General features: G+C 41.1%; 1 protein-coding gene across 3 annotated transcripts in view; it reads left to right on the top strand.

The window, feature by feature from the left end:
* The window catches only part of PTCD2 (pentatricopeptide repeat domain 2), a 40,258-nt gene extending 22,830 nt beyond the window's left edge, over positions 1–17,428 (top strand). For 2 of the 3 annotated variants that reach the window (XM_007486507.3, XM_056824735.1), the window contains exons 8-10: positions 404–478; positions 8,272–8,385; positions 16,447–17,428. In XM_007486507.3, the coding sequence (XP_007486569.1) occupies positions 404–478; positions 8,272–8,385; positions 16,447–16,671 (414 nt within the window). In that variant the 3' untranslated portion in view covers positions 16,672–17,428. The remainder of the gene's footprint in view (positions 1–403; positions 479–8,271; positions 8,386–16,446) is intronic. The other variant, XM_007486508.3, reaches the window with a different exon arrangement.
* Positions 17,429–21,339: the final 3,911 nt, after the last annotated feature.

A 21,339-nucleotide genomic window follows, 5' to 3' on the forward strand; every position in this document is an offset into this window, starting at 1 on the left:
CCCACAGGTCCTGAGGGGCGCCATCCTTCTCGGCCTTTATGGGTGAGTTGTAAGGCCCCCAAGATCCAGGGGTAGACTCCGCCAGCTGGTCCTGGAGGCATCAGTAGTCCTGAGGCTGGGGCCTCGGTCCTTCCCCCTTCGAGACCCCTGAGGAAGAATCCTCTCCAGCCTCCTCTTACCACCAGAGAACCAGAGAGGGAGTTGGGGACACACTGGAGAATTCCCTGGAATATACCTGTTTCGTCCCTGGGAAGGATTATCTCCAGGAGGCTCGCCTTCCAGGGTCTCGGCAAGAGGAGGGGAGATGCTCGGCGGCCCTGCAGGTCTTGCTGAATCTGCACTGAGACTCAGATAGAGCCACGTCCCCCTCTGATCCGCTTGTTTCTCCTCTGCTTCCTTTCAGAACCAGGTGGCCAAGGCACGGGCCATTTATTCTCAGATCATTAGCCCAGACAGCAGAGCCTGCACGAATTTAAATGTAAGTGGTCGTTTTAGATGGAAGCGTCCTCTCCGGCAGGCCGTGTGGCGGCGTTGCCATGATCTCGATTCTAGTCTGGTCTTATTGGTTTTATACAGGACAGTGTCTGATTCTGTCATCGCCATGTCCGCTCTCGAAACCTTCAGCTCCTCCGGGGGCAGGAATGAGCGTGACGTGGAACAGCGCTGGTTTCGTGCTTGCCGTCATTTACTCGTGTCTGACTCCTGATGGCCCCATTTGCAGTTTTCTTGGCAAAGGTACTAGAGCCGACATTTCCTTCTCCAGCTTGTTTTACAGAGGAGAAACCTGAGACAAACAGAGAGGAAGTGACTTGCCCAGGGTCACACAGCTAGTGTCTGAAGCTGGATTTGAACTTGTCTTCCTGACTCCAGACCTGGCATTCCTTGCTGTGTGACTCATATCTACCCAAGGAAATAATAGCTATTAATAAATAATAAGTAGCTAAAAATAGATAGCTAAATAAAAATTAATAAATAAAATAATGGCTAAATAAAAATAATAAATTAATAAACAATAATGCATCACTAGATAAAAAAAGAATAAGTTAAGAAATAAAATAATAGCTAAATAAAAATATAAATAAATAAATAAAGATATGGTGCTGATGATAGACCAGGCACTGAGTTGGGTACTCTATATTTAGTATCTGATTTCATCCTCACAACCACCCTGGGAGGTAGGTGCTGCTGCTATTATCCTCATTTTACAGATGAGGCAAACAGAGGTTAAGTGCCTATCCCAGGGCCACATAGCTATTAAGTGTTTGAGAATGGATTTGAACCCAGAGCTCCCTAAATCCATGTCTAGAGTGCTATCCAAGGAACCACCTAACAGGTTATTTGTCTGACCCGAAATCCAAAGGTAGCAAGTGGCAGAGACAAGATTCAAACCCAGGGCTTTTGACTCCAAATGAAGTGTGTTTATCCACTGCAGTCCTGGTGGAAGATTGTGGAGGAAGTAAGAGAGAATGGGATCAAAAGTGTAGGTAAGAGGGGGCAGCTGGGTGGCTCAGTGGATTGAGAGCCAGGCCTAGAGACAAGAGGTTCTGGGTTCAAATGTGGCCTCAGACACTTCCCAGCTGTGTGACCCTGGGCAAGTCACTTGTCCCCCCTTGACTAGACCTTACCACTCTTCTGCCTTGGAACCAATACACAGTATTGATTCCAAGACGGAAGGTAAGGGTTTTAAAAATAAAAGTGTATATCAGAGATAAATCTGTCTTAATCAGAAGTGGATCTAGTTTGATTTCAGTTCAATTTTGTCCAGAGACGAGGTATAGGATCATGGTTCAAGTCCTATCTGAGATACTTACTAAGGACACAAAACAAGATATATGACTGCCTTGTGCCTCAGTTTCTTCATCTGTAAAATATGGGGTCAGACCTGCTGCCTCTGAGGTCCTTTACAGTTTGAAATCTATGATCCTGTGATCTACCAGCCTTTGGATTCCAGACCTTATTTTAATTACATGGCATCTTCATTAAGTCTTTCTGCGGTTTTTAAACTTTAAGAGAACAATCTATGAACAGGATATACTTCTGCTTGCCATAGTTTACTTCCTTATCTGTATGAGAGAAATAACTTCCCCCTTATCCCATGATCTGAAAAGAGGCCTGTCTGGGAACAGTAACTGCCCTAAGGTTTAAAATATATTTTTTGAAATGTACTTGACTGTTTATAAAGGGCAGCTAGTTGGCACAGTGGGTAGAGCCCTGGGCTTGAAGTCAGGGACACTCACCTTCATGAGTTCAAATCCAACTTCAGACTCTGGGCAAGTCACTTAATCCTGTTTGCCTCAGTTTCCTCATCTATAAAATGAAGGGAACAGCAAATGACTACAGGACCTTTGCCAAGAAAATCCCAAATGGGGTCCCTTTCTGTTCTGAATCTATAATCCTCTGACTTTCAGCCAGCATTTCCCTCATGTATGTCCAACCTCTCCCCTTTCCCTGACTTCCTGCTCTACTAACAGACACTCGGTGTCCCAAAGCCTAAAAAATCCTTCTCCTGACCATTCTGGTGCCTAACTGGTAGCCCATCTCTTCTTCCTTGCACAAAACTCTGAAAAAGGTGTCTGTCTGCAGTGACTCCATTCCATCTCACAGACCCTGTCTTCTACCCCCTTCCAAGTCTGGCTGCCATCCTTCCTCCCTTCACTGAAGCTGCTTTTTCAGAGATCACCTGCAGCCTCCTCATCCCCAGATCCCACAACAGTTTTTTTCAGTTCTCATTTTTTTTACCTCTCTTTAGCATTTCTGTCACTTCCTGGATCATCTCTCTTCCCCAGGCTCTTTTGGCTCTCCTCCTTCCTGAACCAGCCCTTCTCTGTTTTAGCTACTGATCCTCCATTCCTGGCTCTCCTCCTCAAAGTGGATACTGCCCAGGACTCTATCCTTGGTCCTTTTTGGATTGGATTGGATTGGATTGGACTTTTTTTTTCTGATGTCCTTTTCAGTATAATCTGCTTTATTTGACATAAAGCATTTGGGACAGTTACTTTTGAATGGATTCCTGCCTTTTGGAAGTCAAGCAACAATTTATTTTTAAATTCACTTTTGCAATAATGCCCTAAAATGTCAGACTCCTTCTTTCCTTGTGGTCACTTTAAGCAGTCAGCAGTTTTTCAGATTAATGTCCAAGGAGAAGCTGCTATTTTTTTTAAACCCTTACCTTCTACCTTAGAATCATTACTTGATTTCAAGGCAGAAGAGCTGTAAGGGCTAGTGGTCACACAGTTAGGAAGTGTCTGAGGCCAGATTTGATGCCAGGACCTCCATCTCTAAGCCTGGCTCTAGCTGCCCTCTAACCCTGCTATTTTTTTTTTAAGAAAATCACCGTCACCCACAACAATCTTGTTTAATCTCACCCCTTTTATTATTTGTTTGTTTGTTTTTTAAACCTTCTGTCTTAGAATCAATACTGTGTATTGGTTTAAAGGCAGAAGAGCGGTAAGGGCTAAGCAATGGGGGTGAAGTGACTTGCTCAGGGTCACCCCTTTTAAAACAGAGAAAGGGGACAACTGGGTGACTCAGCGGATTGAGAGCCAGGCTTACAGATGGGAGGTCCTGGGTTCAAATGTGGCCTCAGACTCTTCCCAGCTGTGTGACCCTGGGCAAGTCACTTCACCCCCATTCCCTAGCTCTTACCACTCTTCTGCCTTGGAACCAGTACATAGTATTGCTTCTAAGATGGAAGTTAAGATTTTTTTTAAAAATACACACACACACACACACGTTAGTTAATTTTGTGTATGGTCACACAGGAAGTGTCTAAATCTTTTTTTTGTTAATTAATTTTTAAAAAATATTTTCCCATGTTTACATGATTCATTTTCTTCACCCTCCCCCACCCCCAGAGCCAACAAGCAATTCCACTGGGTTATACAGATGTTATTATTGAAGTGTCTAATAAGTCTTAAAGAGCTCCACTGTGCCCCTTATTCTGGTTTAGGTCTTCCTGACTCCAAATTCTGCTCTCTATCCCCTGTGCCACCTACCTGCCTAGGCAGAGAAGCATAGGGGACAAATAGCTTGATACATGGAGAATTTAAAGTAGTGCAGAGTAGTCGTTTGAAAGTAGGCTGGGAATGGAACAAGATTGTAGAGGGCCTTGAATGCCAGGCTTCATCCATTCTTAGAGAGGTTAGAGGCAGCTCTGTGAGGAAGCCCCTTCTCATGTCTAGACTAAATTTCTCATGTTTTGGTTTAACCTTCTTTCAGATTAGCTTGACCCCAGAAGGGAAGAAATAGAGAGGGTTGCCATTCTCAGCAGAATACTGTTCAAATGCTCCAACTCTTATTAGTAACCAATTCAGATCCTTTTGATCAATATACACCGATGTGTGTATACTAACAAATAATTTCTGTGCTAAGTACAATTCCTAAAAGCCCTTTGGAAAGGTTTCTCTGAATCAGTCTTTTAGGGCTGAGCCTTCCCTTGAAAGGACAGTTTGTTCATTATTGTTCAAGGGAGACCTGAAAACCAGATGGCTGATCTGTCCGTATTCAGAAAACCCAAATGAAATCATTTTCTTTTCCTCACTTTTTTATTAGTGACTCATGTTAAGCTCTTTTCCTTTTCTCAATTGGAATTTGAATGTGCCTAGCCTTCCGTTTGCTCACTGTCGCTTTTATCTACACCCTTCCTTTGGCCAATATGCCCAGGGACCTAGGCTGCCAATTTTCCAGTTTGTACCCCGTCGGTACAGCATTGATTGATTGGGATATCTCATCCAGACACATCCACATTGGCTTTGCTCTGCCTGCCTCAGCTGAAACCATCAATATTGAGAGAGCTCTCTAGTGTTCTGCTCAATATCAGAGGATTAATTTCCATTTCCAAATAAGCTTGAAAGTAGCTGAAACCAGAGCAGAGTAAATTTCCAGTGATTCAATTGGAATTTTCTCATTTCAGAAGTCTAAAGGGAGACTCATTTCAGAATGGCATTCACTGTTCCCGTTTGCTTTGAGAGTTAACATATAATGGTAACCCGTGGTTACTCTTGCTGCCCTTATCTGTATGTGGGGCACAGGTGGACCTCTAAGCCCTTTCCTTAAATCCCATTACATGCTGAAATAACACTGAATTTAAACTGAGGATCTGGGTCAAAATCCTGCCTCTGCTGTAATAAATGATAAACTCGTATGTGTTTGTGTGTGTGTGAGGCTGGACAAGTTTGAGCCTCAGTTTCCCCAACTATCAAATGAGGGGGTTGGATCAGATGGTCTCTGATGCCTTTTCTAGCTCAATTTCCTGTAGATGTACAATGCCTTGCAGGAAGCCTTCCCAGACAATACCATGCGAAATGGAGTAGGACTTGAGTTCCATTAGGATCATAGATTTAAAGCTGGAAAGAGAATTAGGAGGTCATCTACTCCTGCACTTCTGTTTTGCCAATGAGGAAACAGAAGCCTACAAGTACTTTACCCAGAGCTAAGAGATGAACTAAGACCAATGACTACAAATCACTATTTTTCTCACTGGACTACAGTGTCTTTTTTGCCCATGGGATCCACTTCAGTTCTATCCAAATGAGAGAGAAAGAGTGGGGAGGGAGAGAAGGAGGGAGACAGACAGAGAGGTAGAAAGAGAGAGAAGGGGGAAGGAGAGTGGGGAGAGAGGGAGAGAAGGGGAGGGAAGGAAAGGGAAAGAAAGAGAGGAAGGGAGAAAGACAGAGTAGGGAGGGAGGGAAGGAGAGACAGACAGAGGGAGAAGGAGAGAGAGTGAGGAAGAGGGGGAGAGAGAGAGAGAGAGAGAGAGAGAGAGAGAGAGAGAGAGAGAGAGAGAGAGAGAGAGAGAGAGAGAATTCCTAATGCTTTGTTACTATTCAACCATTTTCAATCATGTCCAACTTTTTGTGATCCCATTTGGGCTTTTCTTGGCAAAGATACCAGAGTGGTTTGCCCTTTCCTTCTCCACTCATTTGACAGATGAGTAAACTGAGGCCAACAGGGTGAAGTGACTTGTCCAGAATCACATAGCTAGTAAGTATTTGAGGCCAGATTTGAACTCAGGAAGAGGAGATTTCCGGTACTCTATCCACTGCACCACCTAAATATTAGTTTGGAACTATTGGGCACCTCTGAAAACATTCACATATATCAAATTCCTGCAAGACCACAGCATCCTTGTGACTTGGCATTATTTCCTGAGGCCTCGGGTGATTATAGCAGTGGAGGGAACAGAGACTCCATAAATAGGTTCTCATATCAAATTTTCCCTTGCTCCCTTGAAATTCGATTTTCATGGCCTTCATTTTGATATCTCCTAAAAGATTAAAGCAGTCTTTCTCAACCCTTTGTCAGTTTGGTAAAACCTGTGGATCCCTTCTCAGAATATTTTGAAGTGCCAATACATAAAAATTATAAAGGAAATTATTGATATTGAAATATAATTATCAAATTAAAAAAAACTCATAAACTCCAGATTAAGAGAGGCTGGTAGAAGTTAGTGAAAATAAAAGTGTCATTTTTTTTTGTTCTCTTTAGACCCCCCTAAAAATTTTACTTCTAGGACCACTTGGTTTTGTGGACCCTGAGTTAAAAATTTCTCAATCAATGTTGTACTGTGCCCTCTACTCCAGTGTCACTTGAAAGCACCTGGAAACTTCCTCTAGGGAAAAGGCCCCTAAGGGGAAGCTCTTCTTCCTTCTCCTTGCACACATCCATTGCCTCCTCATCTTCAAGGGTGAGGCAACTTGTTGATCTTGGCCTTGAAAGCCCTCTTTGGAACCAGGTTACTTTGCAGGAAGGGAGTAATTTGAGGAGAGAAAGTAAAATCTGCCAGAACCTTCCCTCCTGTTTCTGGCCCAGTCTTGGCCTCCAAGGCACCACTTTTCCCCTGGGCAGCCTCAGGGAAAAATTTGCTGGAGACATAACCTCCCAGCTCTCAGGAAGACAAGGACAACTCCAAGGCACTGTGCGTTTCACATTTATTAACAGAGGTTGGTAGGTCACCACCAGCACTGGTAAGGCAATCTAGCATAGAATCACAGATGTAAATTGAATCTAACCCCCTCATTTTACAAGTGGGGAAACTGAGGTCCCACATAGTGAGGCAAAGGTGATTTCCAAATCTTGCTGCCCTCAGGAAGCTAAGTGGTCTTTTACTTACTTGCCAATAAGCAGTACAAAGACTACAAAATGCTGAATATACCCTGTGCTCTGAGTTTTCTATTCCAAAGTACTAGGTGGTACAGTAGATAGAGCACCAGACCTGGCATCAAGAAGACTCTTCCTGAGTTCAGATCCAACCTCAGACAACTACTAGCTATGTGACCCTGGGCAAGTCACTTAACCCTGTTTGCCTCAGTTTCCTCACATAAGCTAGAAGAGGAAATGGCAAACCACTTCAATATCTTTGCCAAAAGCAAAAATGAATGGGGTCACTAATAGTCAGACATGAAACAACCAAACAACAGCAATATTCAAATGAGCATGATGAATACATATTTTAAAATATATATATAAAATATATTTTGGATAAATACAAATATATAGAAAACTAGCTTAACACAAGGTAATTTCAGGGGAGAGGATGTTAGCAATTGGTCCCTTCAAGTTCAAGATCAAAGGATTTCATGATCCTATTTTTTTAATTTAATTTTTTATTATTATTAAATTTTTGTTTATTTTTATTATTTATTTATTGTGAATTATTGGTGAATTGTTTATATTATTTTTTATTATTAAATTTAATTTTAAAAAATAAATTTTTATTGATCTTTGGGGATTTTTGCATCCACAAAATTTCTCCCAGTATCCCTCCCCTTGCCACCTCTTTTAGAGCTATTTTACCATGAGTGCAAAGTAATAACATATTAGGTTGTCTCTCAAATGTAGAAAGAACACTTAGTAGTTTTGTTTTTAAGGGCTTACTCCACTTTGTGTTGGAATTAGGGAGTGGGATTTTCTGTCCTCTGAGCACATTCTATGGGAATCTTTTAGAATAGGAATTCTTAACCTTCTTTGGCAGTCTGGTGAAGTCTATTGACCCTTCTCAAGGGTCATTATTTAAATGCATAGAATAAAAGAGAGAATTATAAAAAGGAAATGAATTATATTGAAATATAGTCCTCAGGATAGTTACCAAACCAGTCCATAGACCCCAGGTTAAGAACTCCAGTTTTTGGAGAGAACTGAACGAGCAAGGTTCAAGAACATCTGGGGGAGAATTTTCTGCCCGTGCCTTTCTCCAAGGGTAGCAGGGATGCCTGTCAAGGTTCATCTCTTAAAATTAAAAACCAGTTGTGTTTGGTTCTTTCTATGGTCCAGGTCCTCATCCATGCCCACTCAGGCTTGTTGGAAGGAGCCTTGCAGATACTAGAGGCATCTACCGAAAAGACCCACTCCAGTTTGGTGAGGAAGCCAGAATTCTCAGAGGAAGTGGTAAGTGCCACAGGACTGAAAAACATGTACAAAGCAAAGCACTGCTGGACTTGGCAGCCTAATCGTTGTGCCTGGGAAGGATGAGGCTGACAAATCTCCTGAGCTCAGGACTTCTGAGCTGCGGTGGACTTTGCCAAATGGGGGTCTGGACTAAGTAACTTGGTCATGTGTCAAGCTTACATTTAGCAAAATTTTGGCATTAATCTAGTTTAATTCAATAAATCTTTAAGCACCTACTGCATGCCATGCTCTGTGCTAAGGAGAAGTTTTCATGGTTAGAGGAAAGAAAAACCATGGAGTTAGAAGACCTGAGTACAATTTCCTTCTTTGTTATATCATAGTTGTGCAACTTTGGGTAAGTACATAGTTGTGGCTTATTTGGTTATTGTCAGGATTAAAATGTAGTGATGTCTATAAAATGGAGCAGCTAAAAAAGTGGATAGAGTGCCAGGTCTGAAGTCAGAAACACTCATCTCCTGAGTTCAGACCTGGCTTCTGATAACTTCCTAGCTGTGTGGCCCTGGGCAAGTCACTTCAACCTGTGGAAAAGATGGAACAACAAGTCAAGCACAATCGGCGTTAGAGCCTAGGGTGGCTTATATTCTGTTAGCTTACAAGACACTCCTTGAGAGCAGTAATGAAAACAGTTTACATTTCTGAAGTACTTTTTAGTTCAAAAGCAACCTTACATTTTTGTGATTTGATAGTTTCAGTCATGTCTGCCTCTCTGTGATTTCATTTGGGGTTTTCTTGGCATTCATTTTACAGATGAGGAAACAGAGGTAGACAGGGTAGAGTGATTTACTCAGGGACACACAGCTAGGAAGTATCTGAAGCCAGAGTTAAACATGGATCTTGTTGACTCCAGACTTGATGCTCTATTTACTGTGCCATGTATCTGCCCCAAAAACCTGTAGTTGGTTGCTATTCTAAGAACACTGCTTTCATTATCTTGATTTTCCTTCACCTTCTCATCAAGCCCTCTTGACCACTTATAGCTTCGTTCTAACAAGAGAGGATTGTATCTGACTTTATTTTCTCATTTAGCCCTCCTCCTTCCTACCAGATGGCCACATGGCCCTGCATGCACCCTCTAATTCATTCATTCTTTACAGGCAGAAGAGTGCAAGAAATGGAAGGAAGAGACTACTTGTGTGGCCTCTAGCTTAGAACCTGCTTCCCCTTGGAGCCAGCATTCCCCATCCACCCCTTCTCCCCACTCTCAGACACACTCATAAAAATAAGGAAAGCGAAACAAGCCTGCCTTAATCTGCTCCGACTTCATCAGTTCTCTCTGGAGGTGGATGGCATTTCCATCAAGAGTCTTTTGGAATGGTCTTGGATCATTGTCTTGATCAGAATAACAAAGTCTTTCACAATTGATGATTATTATAATATTGCTGTTACCCTGTACCATACTCTCCTGGTTCTTGCTTCACTTTGCATCGGTTCATATGTCTTGACAGATTTTTCCAAAACCATTTCTTCATCATTTCTTTTTTTCTTTTAACTCTTGCCTTCTGTCTTAAAATCAATACTAATTATTGGTTCCTTTCTTTGGAGTTTTTAATGGTATTAAACAGTAATATTGTTATTCATGATCACCTGTGAAAGACTTGGCTATTCTGAGCAATACAGTGATCCAAGACTTTTCCAAAGGACCCATCATGAAAAATGCTATCCAGCTCCAAAGAGAGGACTGATGAACTCCTTTAATATTGAACTAATGTTAATGCAGATTAAAGCAGACTTTTTTCACTTTACTTTTCTTGCTTGTTTTTGTACAGCATGGCTAGTATGAAAATTTTGCATGACTTCACACATATAATCAATATCATATTGTTTACCTTCTGAAGGATTAGAGGAGAGACTGGAGAGAGAGAGAATTTAGAACTCAAAAATGTTTTTAAAGAATATTGAAAATAAATAATTTTAAGAGAAAAAGACTATGTAAAGAGAAAGCTTACATTTAGATAGCCCTTAAACTTTGTAAAGCACTGTACCTCTATTTTTTAATTTGTTTCTTACAACCACTGCATTTCCATTTCACAGATGAGGAATCTGAGGCCCAGAGAGTTTTAAGTGACTTAATCAAAGATATACAGCTAATAATTATTATGAAATGGGATCTGAACCTGAGTCTTCCTCATCTTGAATCCATTGTTCTTGATGCACCATGGCTTTCTTAGTTTTCATCAGTGGAGATCCTTTTGCAAGAGTCTGGCCTGCTCTGATAACTTGGACATTATCTTGTTGACCCCCCCTTACTCATTTTAAAGATTTAAGAAGCTGAGGCCTTGTGAAAGAAAATGTGTTACCTTTTGCCCCTTTCCCTATCTTCATAGCCCTAGAAATGTAGACTAACTTGGACCTTTCAGAAGATGAAAAATATGTATTTGATGTGTTTTCCTCCAATTATTAAGATTAAAATTCTCTGGAGGCCATATATTAATTTATACATTCGTGGAAGATCTGAAAGAGATCATCATTGTGTACCTAAGATTCCATAACCCCCTCACTTTTATCCATTTCTCTCCATCCACATTCCAAGATGGTGCCAAGTATCCTAGCGTCAGAAGGGCCCCCCTGTGGCTGGCAGCCATCATTGTTGCTGTTGCTTAGCATACTATAACATAACTGGGCCTTCCTCAGAGGCTTCCCTTTAGATCTGAACATCAAGACTCATCCAAGGGCATACAGCCAATTATTGGCAGACCCTGAACATGAATCAGGGTCTCCTATTCCCTACCACACACACGGTCTGGGGCTCCATCATTTATTTTAGGCTATCTCTCCTCTGTCATGGGCCCTGATGTTACGTGTGGAGAATGGAGCTCCGAAGCCAGCTCTGTTTCAGGGAGAGTGAAGTATATGCCAGCGGTTTGGGGGTGCAGTAGATAGAGCACTAGACCTGGAGCCAGGAAGATTTGAGTTCAAAGAGGGCCTCAAACACTTACTAGCTACGTGACCCTGGACAAATCACTTCGCCCTCTTTGCCTCAGTTTCCTCATCTGTCCAAGGATCTGGAGAAGGAATTGGCAAATCACTTACTTTGCCAAGAAAACCCCAAGGTGGTCAGGAAAAAGTTGGACACAATTAAAATGACTGACCAACCAAAGTGTGCGGCACTGACTACATGTAAATGATTGGTTGTCTTGAATTTGCTCTATTAAATAATGTTTTAGAGGTAGCTAAATAGTAGATGAAGTACTGCATTTGGAGATGGAAAGGCCTGAGTTCTGGCCCTGCCTCCACAGGCCTTTCCAGCTCAAAACGTATGTGTTATGATGATCGTGTGAAATGATCATTCAAAATGGGCCATATTTACTGATTGGAAGTATTAGGCAAAATAAATCAAGGGCACTTCCTAAAGAGAAGGAGTATTAAACAGGACTGCTAATATTTTTCAAGTCACAAACTCTACTGTATGCCTCTACTTCCTCAGCTGTAAAATGGGAATTATAATGGCACCTATTTCCCAGGAGATCATGAGGATCAAGTGAGTTACTATTTCTACGGCACGTAGTAGGGATCCTTAATAAATGTTTGTGCCCTTGCCCCTTCTCTCCCCTTTTGCAGCACTGATGCTAAAATAAATAAAACACAGGCTTCTCCTTCATTGATTTTTTTTTAATGAACTAAATTACTGAACAAATTTGGCACTTCTCTTTCCTGCTTAGATGGCAAGAATAACTGTAATAATTCCATTTAATGTTTCCACAGTTCTCGGAGAGAACCGAGGCAGTACATTTAATTAGAGCCAAGTTAGCTTAGGCTTGGCAGCTTTGCACAGCTTTTTTGGGAAACCATATGCTCTCTTTAATTCTGTTCACCTTGAACCTGGTGACGGAGTGAGCTGTTTTTCCTAAGAACATTAAGAGCCTCTTGAGTGTTACATCTGAAGACTCCATGGGAAGTCATGCTACAGAAGGGAGATGTGGCTTGCAGTGTATCCAGAAAGGGAGTGTAGGCCATTGGATGTGTTCAGAAACATGATCGTGAATTAAATCTCTTCAAAAACTGTAAGGGAGGACAGTTGGATTAACCTTTCTTCTCTCCACGTTTCTTTCTACCTTCTCTCATCCAGCCCAGACACCACTGCCAGCATAATCTTCCTAACAACTATTCACTGTATCATTCCCCTATTAGGAAACCTCTGCTGACTTCCCACTATCTGTAGAAAAGAAGTCTGGACTCCTTCGTGTTGCATTTAAGGCATTGTGTGATAGGACCTCCTTCTCCCTTTTCAGGCTTATTTACATGAAATTTTAGATCAGTCATCTTTTCTGGAATATTCCAGGCCCCGGGTCCCCCTTTCATCTTGAGTACTCCTTACCCAGTGGCCCCATTCCTGCCTGCTAAAGAATTTCCCATCATCCTCCAAGGCAGTGGTTCTCAACCTTTCTAATGCCGTGACCCCGCAATACAGTTCCTCATGTTGCGGTGACCTCAAACCAAAAAATTATTTTGGTGGCTACTTCAAAACTGTAATTTTGCTACAGTTATGATTTGGAATGTAAATACCTGATATGAATTATGTATTCTCATTGCTACAAATCAAGTGATAAATCACAAGAACAATATTTATATGTTGAGAACTATTAATCCAGCAGGAGGCAGCCTGAGCGCTGGGGCAGCAGGTAAGTCCTGACTGGAGAGGGGGTTTGCAGACGCTGCCTTCTTCCTGTCGTCTCCTTCCAGCTTGAGCTGACGCTTCACTTTGCTGGGGTTACTCGGCTCCGTTATCCGCTCCAGGAGTTATCCGCTCCAGGACTCGTTCTTAACCCCTCCGGAGCCAGTGCCCGGGTGCTCTCTCTGGGTCTCTGTTTGAGTCCGGTCTCCAGGCAACAGGGTAAATCCATCACCCCTCATAGGGGCTGCTGATGGGTAACTAATATTAGTACAATGTGTGGGCAGCAGGGTCCCCGTTCTTTCCAAGATGCTGTAAAGTAGCGCAATTTCTCAGCGGCTAAAGCCATCAGAAATAAAGCCGGGGTTGTGACCCACAGGTTGAGAACTGCTGCTCCAAGGGGTAGTATAAATGGCACTTACTTTCAGGCAACTTTCCTGTACTCCTTGGGGTCCAAACAGTGGGACAAGGTCATCATTCAGTCCACCCTGTGTCTCAATAGCAATATCTTCTCTAACTTACCCTTATAACAAATGGCCTTTCTTCTAAGGCATTTTTTGTAAGGACAAAACCCCTATCTTCTGAAGCAAATCCTTCTACTTTGGGACCACTAATTGTCAGAAAACTTTTCTTTGCATCAAGCATAAGCCTATCGGTTTCCCACATCATCCATTTATTCATAGATCCCTTTTTGGGACCAATAGAGGCTCTTCTCTCTTTCTACCCTATTACCACCCATCCCCAATTCTATTTTTTTGTACATAATATTTTAAAATATATTTTTCTTCTCTTGCCTTTCTCCCTTATTTTATTTCCTTCCTTTTCTCTTTAGTTTTTTAATTTTTGACCTCGGACAAACCCAGTATGACTTTTTTAAACCTTTAATTTAGTATAAAATTAGATTTTTTAAAAACCCTGATATTTAGATTTTGTTCAGGTCCAGGGTTAGCAAATTTATATTTATTTTTTCTAATTTAAATTTGGTTCCTAATCTGTTTTTACTTTACCAACCAACAGATGTGTTGATTATCCATGTTCAAAGTATTAAGCTTCTTGGGAAATATAGTAAAACATAAGACCTGAACCTTCCCCCCATCATTTTATTAAGTCCCAATTCCCTTCTTTATGGTACTATTTATGGGAAATGTATCATAGTTTCTTCTTAGGAAGTGATTTTTAAGTGGAGAGATGAAACTACTTTATCTTTATTGAAAGACATTTTGGGGCCATATTGAAATGCTATATTGATTCAGGAGCATAGTACCCTGTGTGGAGTCATGGAAAGAATGCTAGACTTGAAATCAGGAGAGACCTGGGTTCAAATCCCATTGATTGTCATTTGCTAGCTATGTAACCTTAAGCAGGTCACAGCCTCTTTGAGCTCTAGTTTCTTCATCTGTAAAATGGATTGATAGATTTAGAGCTAGAAATAATTTTAAAGACAACCTAATCCAACACTATCCATTTACAGATGAAGAAACTGATCCCCAGAAGGGCAAAATAATGTATTCAAAGTCATACAGGTAGTAAGTATCAGAGTCAGGGTTTGATCTCAAATCATTTGACTCCAAAAAAATTCTCACTGGAATACTGTAGTACTTAGCTCCCAGCCAAGGATGTTGTCTGGCTATAAGATATTGAATGCTGCAGTCTCTCTAGATATGAAAATTATTATCTCCCAGAGGTCAAATGGGAGGTGCTTGGCAGGTGATAACAGCCAGCAACATGTCACAAAGAAGGAATTAGAAAAAAAATGGAGTAAAAGAAAAATTCAAGCCACAGATGAACAAAAAAGCTGGCATAAACAAAAGGAAAAAGGGAAGGATACCTGCCAGACATCTGGGTGCTCCATTGATATCTTCTAGATATTAGGGGAACTTGAAGAAGGCTGTCAACATGTTGGATGGGGTTTATATGGCAAAATCATGGCAACAGTTCCATGGGATGGACAGGCTTAGATGGGTTTGAGCCTAAATCCTCAAGAGGGAGTACTTTGATCTATGAGATACCAGACCCATTTGAGAGTTTAAGAAAAGTCAACTCAGAGGGTTGTAGTAAGGATCCAAAAAGTTAAATGCAGGCAAATTTCATTACAAACCTTCTAAGACTCTTTAAAAAGTCAATTTGCTCCCATAATTAGCATGTGATTCCCTGAATTCTCCATTTGGTCTCTCTTTAGCAGAGTCCCTTCATGTGGCCAGTGCCCAATAAATGCTTGTGGCATCGACAAGTCTTTCAGTGTCCTTAGCCCCGAGTACAGTTGGACATCCTGCAGCAGTGTGACTGAATCCTGTTGTTATTATTGTAAAGGATGGACACAAATAAGTCGCTTGCCTCTCATCCCGTGTGATTTAAATATACTTGGGAAGCAGTTTTCAGAAAGCCAAATGTTGGTTTTAAATGATTGCTTTATTGCAAAAATGAATAATATGGAACATTTGTACAAGCCAGTGGAATTGCTTGTCATCTCTGGGTGTGGGGAGGAGGGAAGGGGGGAAGGAACTAAAATGAATCCTGTAAACATGGAAAAATATTCTAAATAAATAAATAAAACTTTTTTTTTTTTAAAGAAAGCCAAACGAATACCACTTGAGCTTAATTAGGAAATGATTGCACTAGTAGGGCCAAAAAAGGTCTCTGCTATAGTAATGAAATCTAGTCAATTTTGTTTTACTTGCTGTTTTTAGCTTCCCCCCTCCTCTTCCCTGGTATATCCTTTTAGGCCAGCAGTGCTGTTTTAATCTCTCTCTTAATAAGTATTCAAGTGTAACTCGTCAGGTTGTGATGGGCATGTGTAAGTTGTAGTGCCATTCTCTTGGTTTTATCATCCCACTTGTTAAATCACGCTAGGTTTGGTGGCTAGAACACTGAGCCTAGAGTCAGGAAGGCCCAAGTTCAAATCTGACCTCAGACACTAGCACCATGATCCTGGCAAAGTCATTTAGCTTCTGTGTGCCTTAATCCACTGGAGAAAGAAAGGGTAAACCATTCTAGTTTCTTTGCCTAGAAAACCTTATGGACAGTGTTGGCTTGCTATAGTTCATGGAGTCACAGAGTCAGACATGACTGAACAATAACAAGTGGCCTTTGTTGCTCCTCCGCCCCAGTTTTCATAGTGCTCCCTAGATGTGGTGCACATGTCCTTAGAAGTGTGTTGGTGTGTCATGGAGGGACTCCTTTAATCAATCATTTATTTAGCTCCTGCTCTGTGCCAGGCATTTTCCTGGGTACCAGGGACACCAAGACAAGGATGAAATAGCCCTGTCTTCAGGGAACTCATACTCTATGAGAGGAATCAATATGTACACAAATAAGTCTCTACAGGATCAATAAAAGGTCATTTGATGGGCACGCCCTAGCAGCCTGGTGGAGGAAAGGAATAAGTGAACTGACCTAAGGCACTTCTGCATTCTGTTTTTCTCTTCTCACAGCTGGCCACAGTGAAGGAGAAATTATATGGACAGCCAGCACTCCAGGACAGATTCAGAGAGATCTACAATAGACTGCAGGTAGCTTACCAGATCATCCCCCAGACTGTGGATGCCATACTCTGTGTCATCCCTCAGAGGAAGAAACCGGACGTCCTCTCATTTAACAGGAGGCAAATAAGCCGCCGGACTTTACAGCCACTCAATTCATTTCTGATGGCTGAGTAGCCCTGGATTGGATCACCAGTGACTTTGAATTGAATATACCTTTCTGAGCATCTTAGAAATGGAGCTGAAGGAAATTAGGCTGAACATGTTTTTCCCATCAACAGATTTTTGATACTTATCAATGACTGACATTCCAAACTGCGAGGTTGGTACTCTGAACTGGTGTGGACAATATTGACCCAGACAACCAGAAATCTTGATTTTTTTGGACATCATAAATTGTCTGCATAGAGAGAAGTGCACCTTGGAGAAAGTTGTAATGGCTTCTTAGTGGTTTCCTGGGCCTGAGTTTACACTGACAGAGAGAAATAGCAGAGAAGGATTTCAGATCCAGTTTGAATAACCCTCCTTCCAAAGATACTTGTTATATCCCAGGAAACTCAGTTTTGTTGTGGGTTTCAGGAGGTTTGCTATGCCACCTTGTAAACAATGATCTTTCCTTCTTTTTATTTCCTTGAATGCACTAACTAAAATTTTATTTTTAGTATCTAAAGTGCCAATGTATGGATTCTGAGAAAGTCTGTAATAAAGTATAGTAACTATAATTTTCTGGAGGCGGGATTATATGGAAAATCTAACACACTATGGAATTGGGAATAAGGAGCCCAGGATTTTATGGCTTCTGCCACTGCCTAATTTATGTGACCCAAAATATCAGTGCTTGTGCCTTCATATCCTGGCATTCTGATTTGAGAATCTTAGACCCTGCCTAGGAAGGGAAGAGGCTAATAAAAAGAAATGCATAGAATAACAAAAATACTCCGTTTTGTTCTTTGTATGTCTCTGTCTCCCTCCCTTCTCACACACCTCTGCCCCTGGAGAGACAAACAAACCCAGCCTTCATCTTTCTAAACTACTGAATATGCCAGCTTTAAATGATTACTTCCCGGTTTGGGGCAAATCATATGTCTTCCCAATCAGAACTATTTAATTTCATCCCAGTCAGTCAATGTGTGCCATGCCTTGTCTGTCCTATAATTCATCTCTTTTGATAATGGTTTTCGTTCCTGTCTCCATTTGGAGAGCCTTATTTTCAATGAAAAGAGCTGTGGCTTTCTTGAGAGGGAGGGACCCAGTTCCCAAATGCCCTCGGGTACCACTTCAGCTGATGGCTTGAAATACAGCATCTGGAGGTGACACACAATATGAAAATACTCAGTGGTCCCGTCTCAGCTGTGCCTTTTGTTTCCAAAGGCCTGTTTTGATGTTCAAGGGATGTGTATCTGCCTGGAGTGCAGCCGACGCTAATGAGCAACAAGCCGCGACTTCTTTCTTTTCTGATACCATCTGCCCTTTCCTTGGCGTCCCTTCTCTCCCGTGGTACCTCTCCTTTTGATCAGACAGGCCCTTGTGAAAGCTCTTCTTCAGGAGATGCTGATGTTATTTAGCATTATTGTGAATAGGCAGCAGGATTTCATAGACTCTTAAAATTCTAAAGGACCTCAGCGATCATCCCTCATTTACTGATGGGCGAATAGTGGCCCAGAAAAAAGAACTTATGTGCCTGAGAGCTAGAACTGGAATCCTTTTTTTTTTCCCAAACCTTCTGTTTTAGTGTCAATTCTAAGACAAAAAGAATGGCAAAGGCTAAGCAGTCAGGGTTAAGTGACAGCTAGGAAGTGTCAGAGGCCAAATTTGAACCTATGTCCTCCCGACTCCAGGTCTGTGCCACCTCGCTGCCCCTCAATCTAATACACTTTCCATAAGGCCCTCCCAAAGAAGAGCAATGTTGGGTCAACCAAATCAGGTGAGTGTAAAACACCCAGGATGTAGGTTGTTACACAGTATAGACCCTGAAAGAAGTCACTTGGAGGGTGATGGCTTGACTTCAGAATACCCAAGAAAAGGAGCTTCTTTTCTTTTCATAATCATTGATTTCAAAAGATGTTATCTTTATTCATGACCTGTGCAAAGCTCTAGACAGATTGATTTTTTTAAAAAAATTATTGATATCTTTATTATTTACATCTCCATTTCCAAATATATCCCTCTTCCTTTTATCCAGTGAGTTGACTCTTGTATCAGAGAAATACAAAAGATAAAGGAATTTTTAAGCAATTGAGTAAAATGAGCCAATTTTTCAACTGAATCTAACAGTATACCGTCCCCTATTTCTGCAAAGAAATGAAGAAAATGCATTTTCTCATCTTCAGGGGCAAGCTAGATTATTCTAATTACACATTGTTCGAGTTCCTTTGGTTATTGTTGTTTCCATTTGCGTTGTTGTCATGTAAATACACGCATGTATGTATGACGTGGTGTGTATTATTTCTGGATGGATCGGTTTGACTGTAAGCTTCCTGATAGGAATCGAGCCATTCATCTTGAATCTCCCTACCTGAATATGAATAGCACACATTCTGCAAATACTGGATGCTTCTGTTGTTGGTCCAGCCCTGTGATTTCATAGATATGGAGATTCTTTTCAATGCTTCAAACCAGCAATTCAGTTTAAGCACTGTACTAAGTCCAGGAAATACCAAGACAAAAACCAAATCACTCCCAAAGAGGTCATCTCTAACTTAATGAGTTACTAAGTGATTGATCTGTAGCCACACAGCTGGTATGCATCAGGGGCAGAGTTTGGACCCAGATTCCCCTGACTCCAAGCCTGCCCTTCAATTTACACAATACCGGGCTGCTTCTTATTGGATGATTAATAAATATATATTGAGCCAAAGAAGTCTCTGAACAAACCCCTGCCTTCGAGGATGGTGTAGTATTTTTGATTGTCTGGCCGTGTCTGATATACAAAAGTCAAGTCAACAAGCGTTTATTAAACATCCACCATAAGAGACATCTCCACCATTTCTCATACAACTTAATATCCTTTCAATATGCACCTAGAAATGAATTTTTCTTTTTTTTTTTAACTATACTAACTCACAAAAACTACAAAAGCTCTACACGTCATTGAGAACTACTGTGTTGGCTACTTTCCATCTCAGACCTGCTCTCCTTTCCCTCTCTCCTCACCCTTCACCTAACTGGACCACCCTTTGGCCACCATGCTTGTGTGAATCTCCTCGAGCTTTCTGAGCACTATCAGGGCATGGTACTCCAAGCATCTGTCTGCTCCAATGCCAAGGTGGCAAAACCTCATTTTTGAACTGGGAATTGCTTCAGTTGTCAAGATAATGCAATGATTGTTAATGTTCATGATGTTGATTGACCCTGTAATATTATTTACAAGAAGCTTCAAAACCATCACAGAAAAAAATGTGGTATAGTATGAATGGTTTCTACTATACTATTCTAATTTGAAGGCTATTCATTTATTTATGATGTGGATTCTCTTATTCACTGCTTCCAAGGTCTAGGATTTCCTTAGTGAATTCATTCTTTCTGCAGTGTAGATAGCAGCCCCTCTGAGGAGCCTTTTTAGTTTTTGTAAGTTACAGTAGAAGGAAGGAAGGAAGGAAGGAAGGAAGGAAGGAAGGAAGGAAGGAAAGAAGGAAGGAAGGAAGGAAGGAAGGAAGGAAGGAAGGAAGGAAGGAAGGAAGGAAGGAAGGAAGGAAGGAAGGAAGGAAGGAAGGAAGGAAGGAAGGAAGGAAGGAAGGAAGGAAGGAAGGAAGGAAGGAAGGAGGTTGTAAAACCACATTTTAAAAAATTCCTCTAGAGTTTATAAAAATAAAGTATGGTAAACTCAATCAACAAACATTTATGAAGCACCTTCTTCCGTTCAGATTTTCCATAATAAGTATGGTAAATGCAACCAATCAATCAATATACTTTTATTAAATACCTACTCATTCAAATATTCCATACTAATTTGAGAGGAAGACAGCTGGGTGGTACAGTAGATTTTTTTTCCCTTAAAAAAGTACTTTCAATTTATTTTAAAGTGAGACTTGGAAATATCTTGGCTGAGTTCAAATCTTACTTCTGGTGCTTATCAGATATGACCTTGAAAAAGTTTCTTAACCGAGCCTCAGTTTTCTTATTTGTCCCTTCCAGTTCTAAATCTATGGTCCTGGGATCAAAAGATCCCTTAAGCCTGGAGAGTCAGGAAGACCTACAATCTGTGCGACCCTGGGCAAGTCACTTCACCCTATTTGCCTCAGTTTCCTCATCTAGAAAATGAGCTGGAAAAGGAAATGGCAAGCCACTCCAGTATTTTTGCCAAGAAAACCCCAAATAGGGTCAAAAAGAATTGGACACAATTGAAACAAATAAAGATTAATAATTTGGGAAGAAGTTCTCTGAGCCTTTGTTCCAAAAGTATAGTTTTAAAGGATCCAAGGATATCTAGATTACTACTAGAATATTTGGTTAACCAGAACATCCTAGCAGCATTCCTTTGACACTAATTCTCACTTTGCAAGTATAGAGTATACTTCCCTATATCCTTTGAAAAGGGTGATAGATTTGGTGTCCACAAAGATTTAGATTTAAAACCTAACTTTTCTGTTTAATTTGTGAGATACTAGGCAAGTTATTTAACTAAGCCTGTTTCCCTCATCTATAAAGTTAGAAAGTTGCATGAAATGGCCTCCAAAGCTCTTTCCCCCACTCCATCTATTATCCTATGGTCCTGTGAATTGAAAATTTTAAATAACTAGTCAGTATTCTTCATTTATGAGGAGGCCAAGGCCCGTTAAGCTTTCACTTATTTTATATCTCCCCCAATGCATAGCATAGTGCCATATGTTGAAGGAACAATAATAG

The sequence above is a fragment of the Monodelphis domestica genome, chromosome 3, assembly GCF_027887165.1.
Source record: "Monodelphis domestica isolate mMonDom1 chromosome 3, mMonDom1.pri, whole genome shotgun sequence".
Lineage (NCBI taxonomy): Eukaryota > Metazoa > Chordata > Mammalia > Didelphimorphia > Didelphidae > Monodelphis > Monodelphis domestica.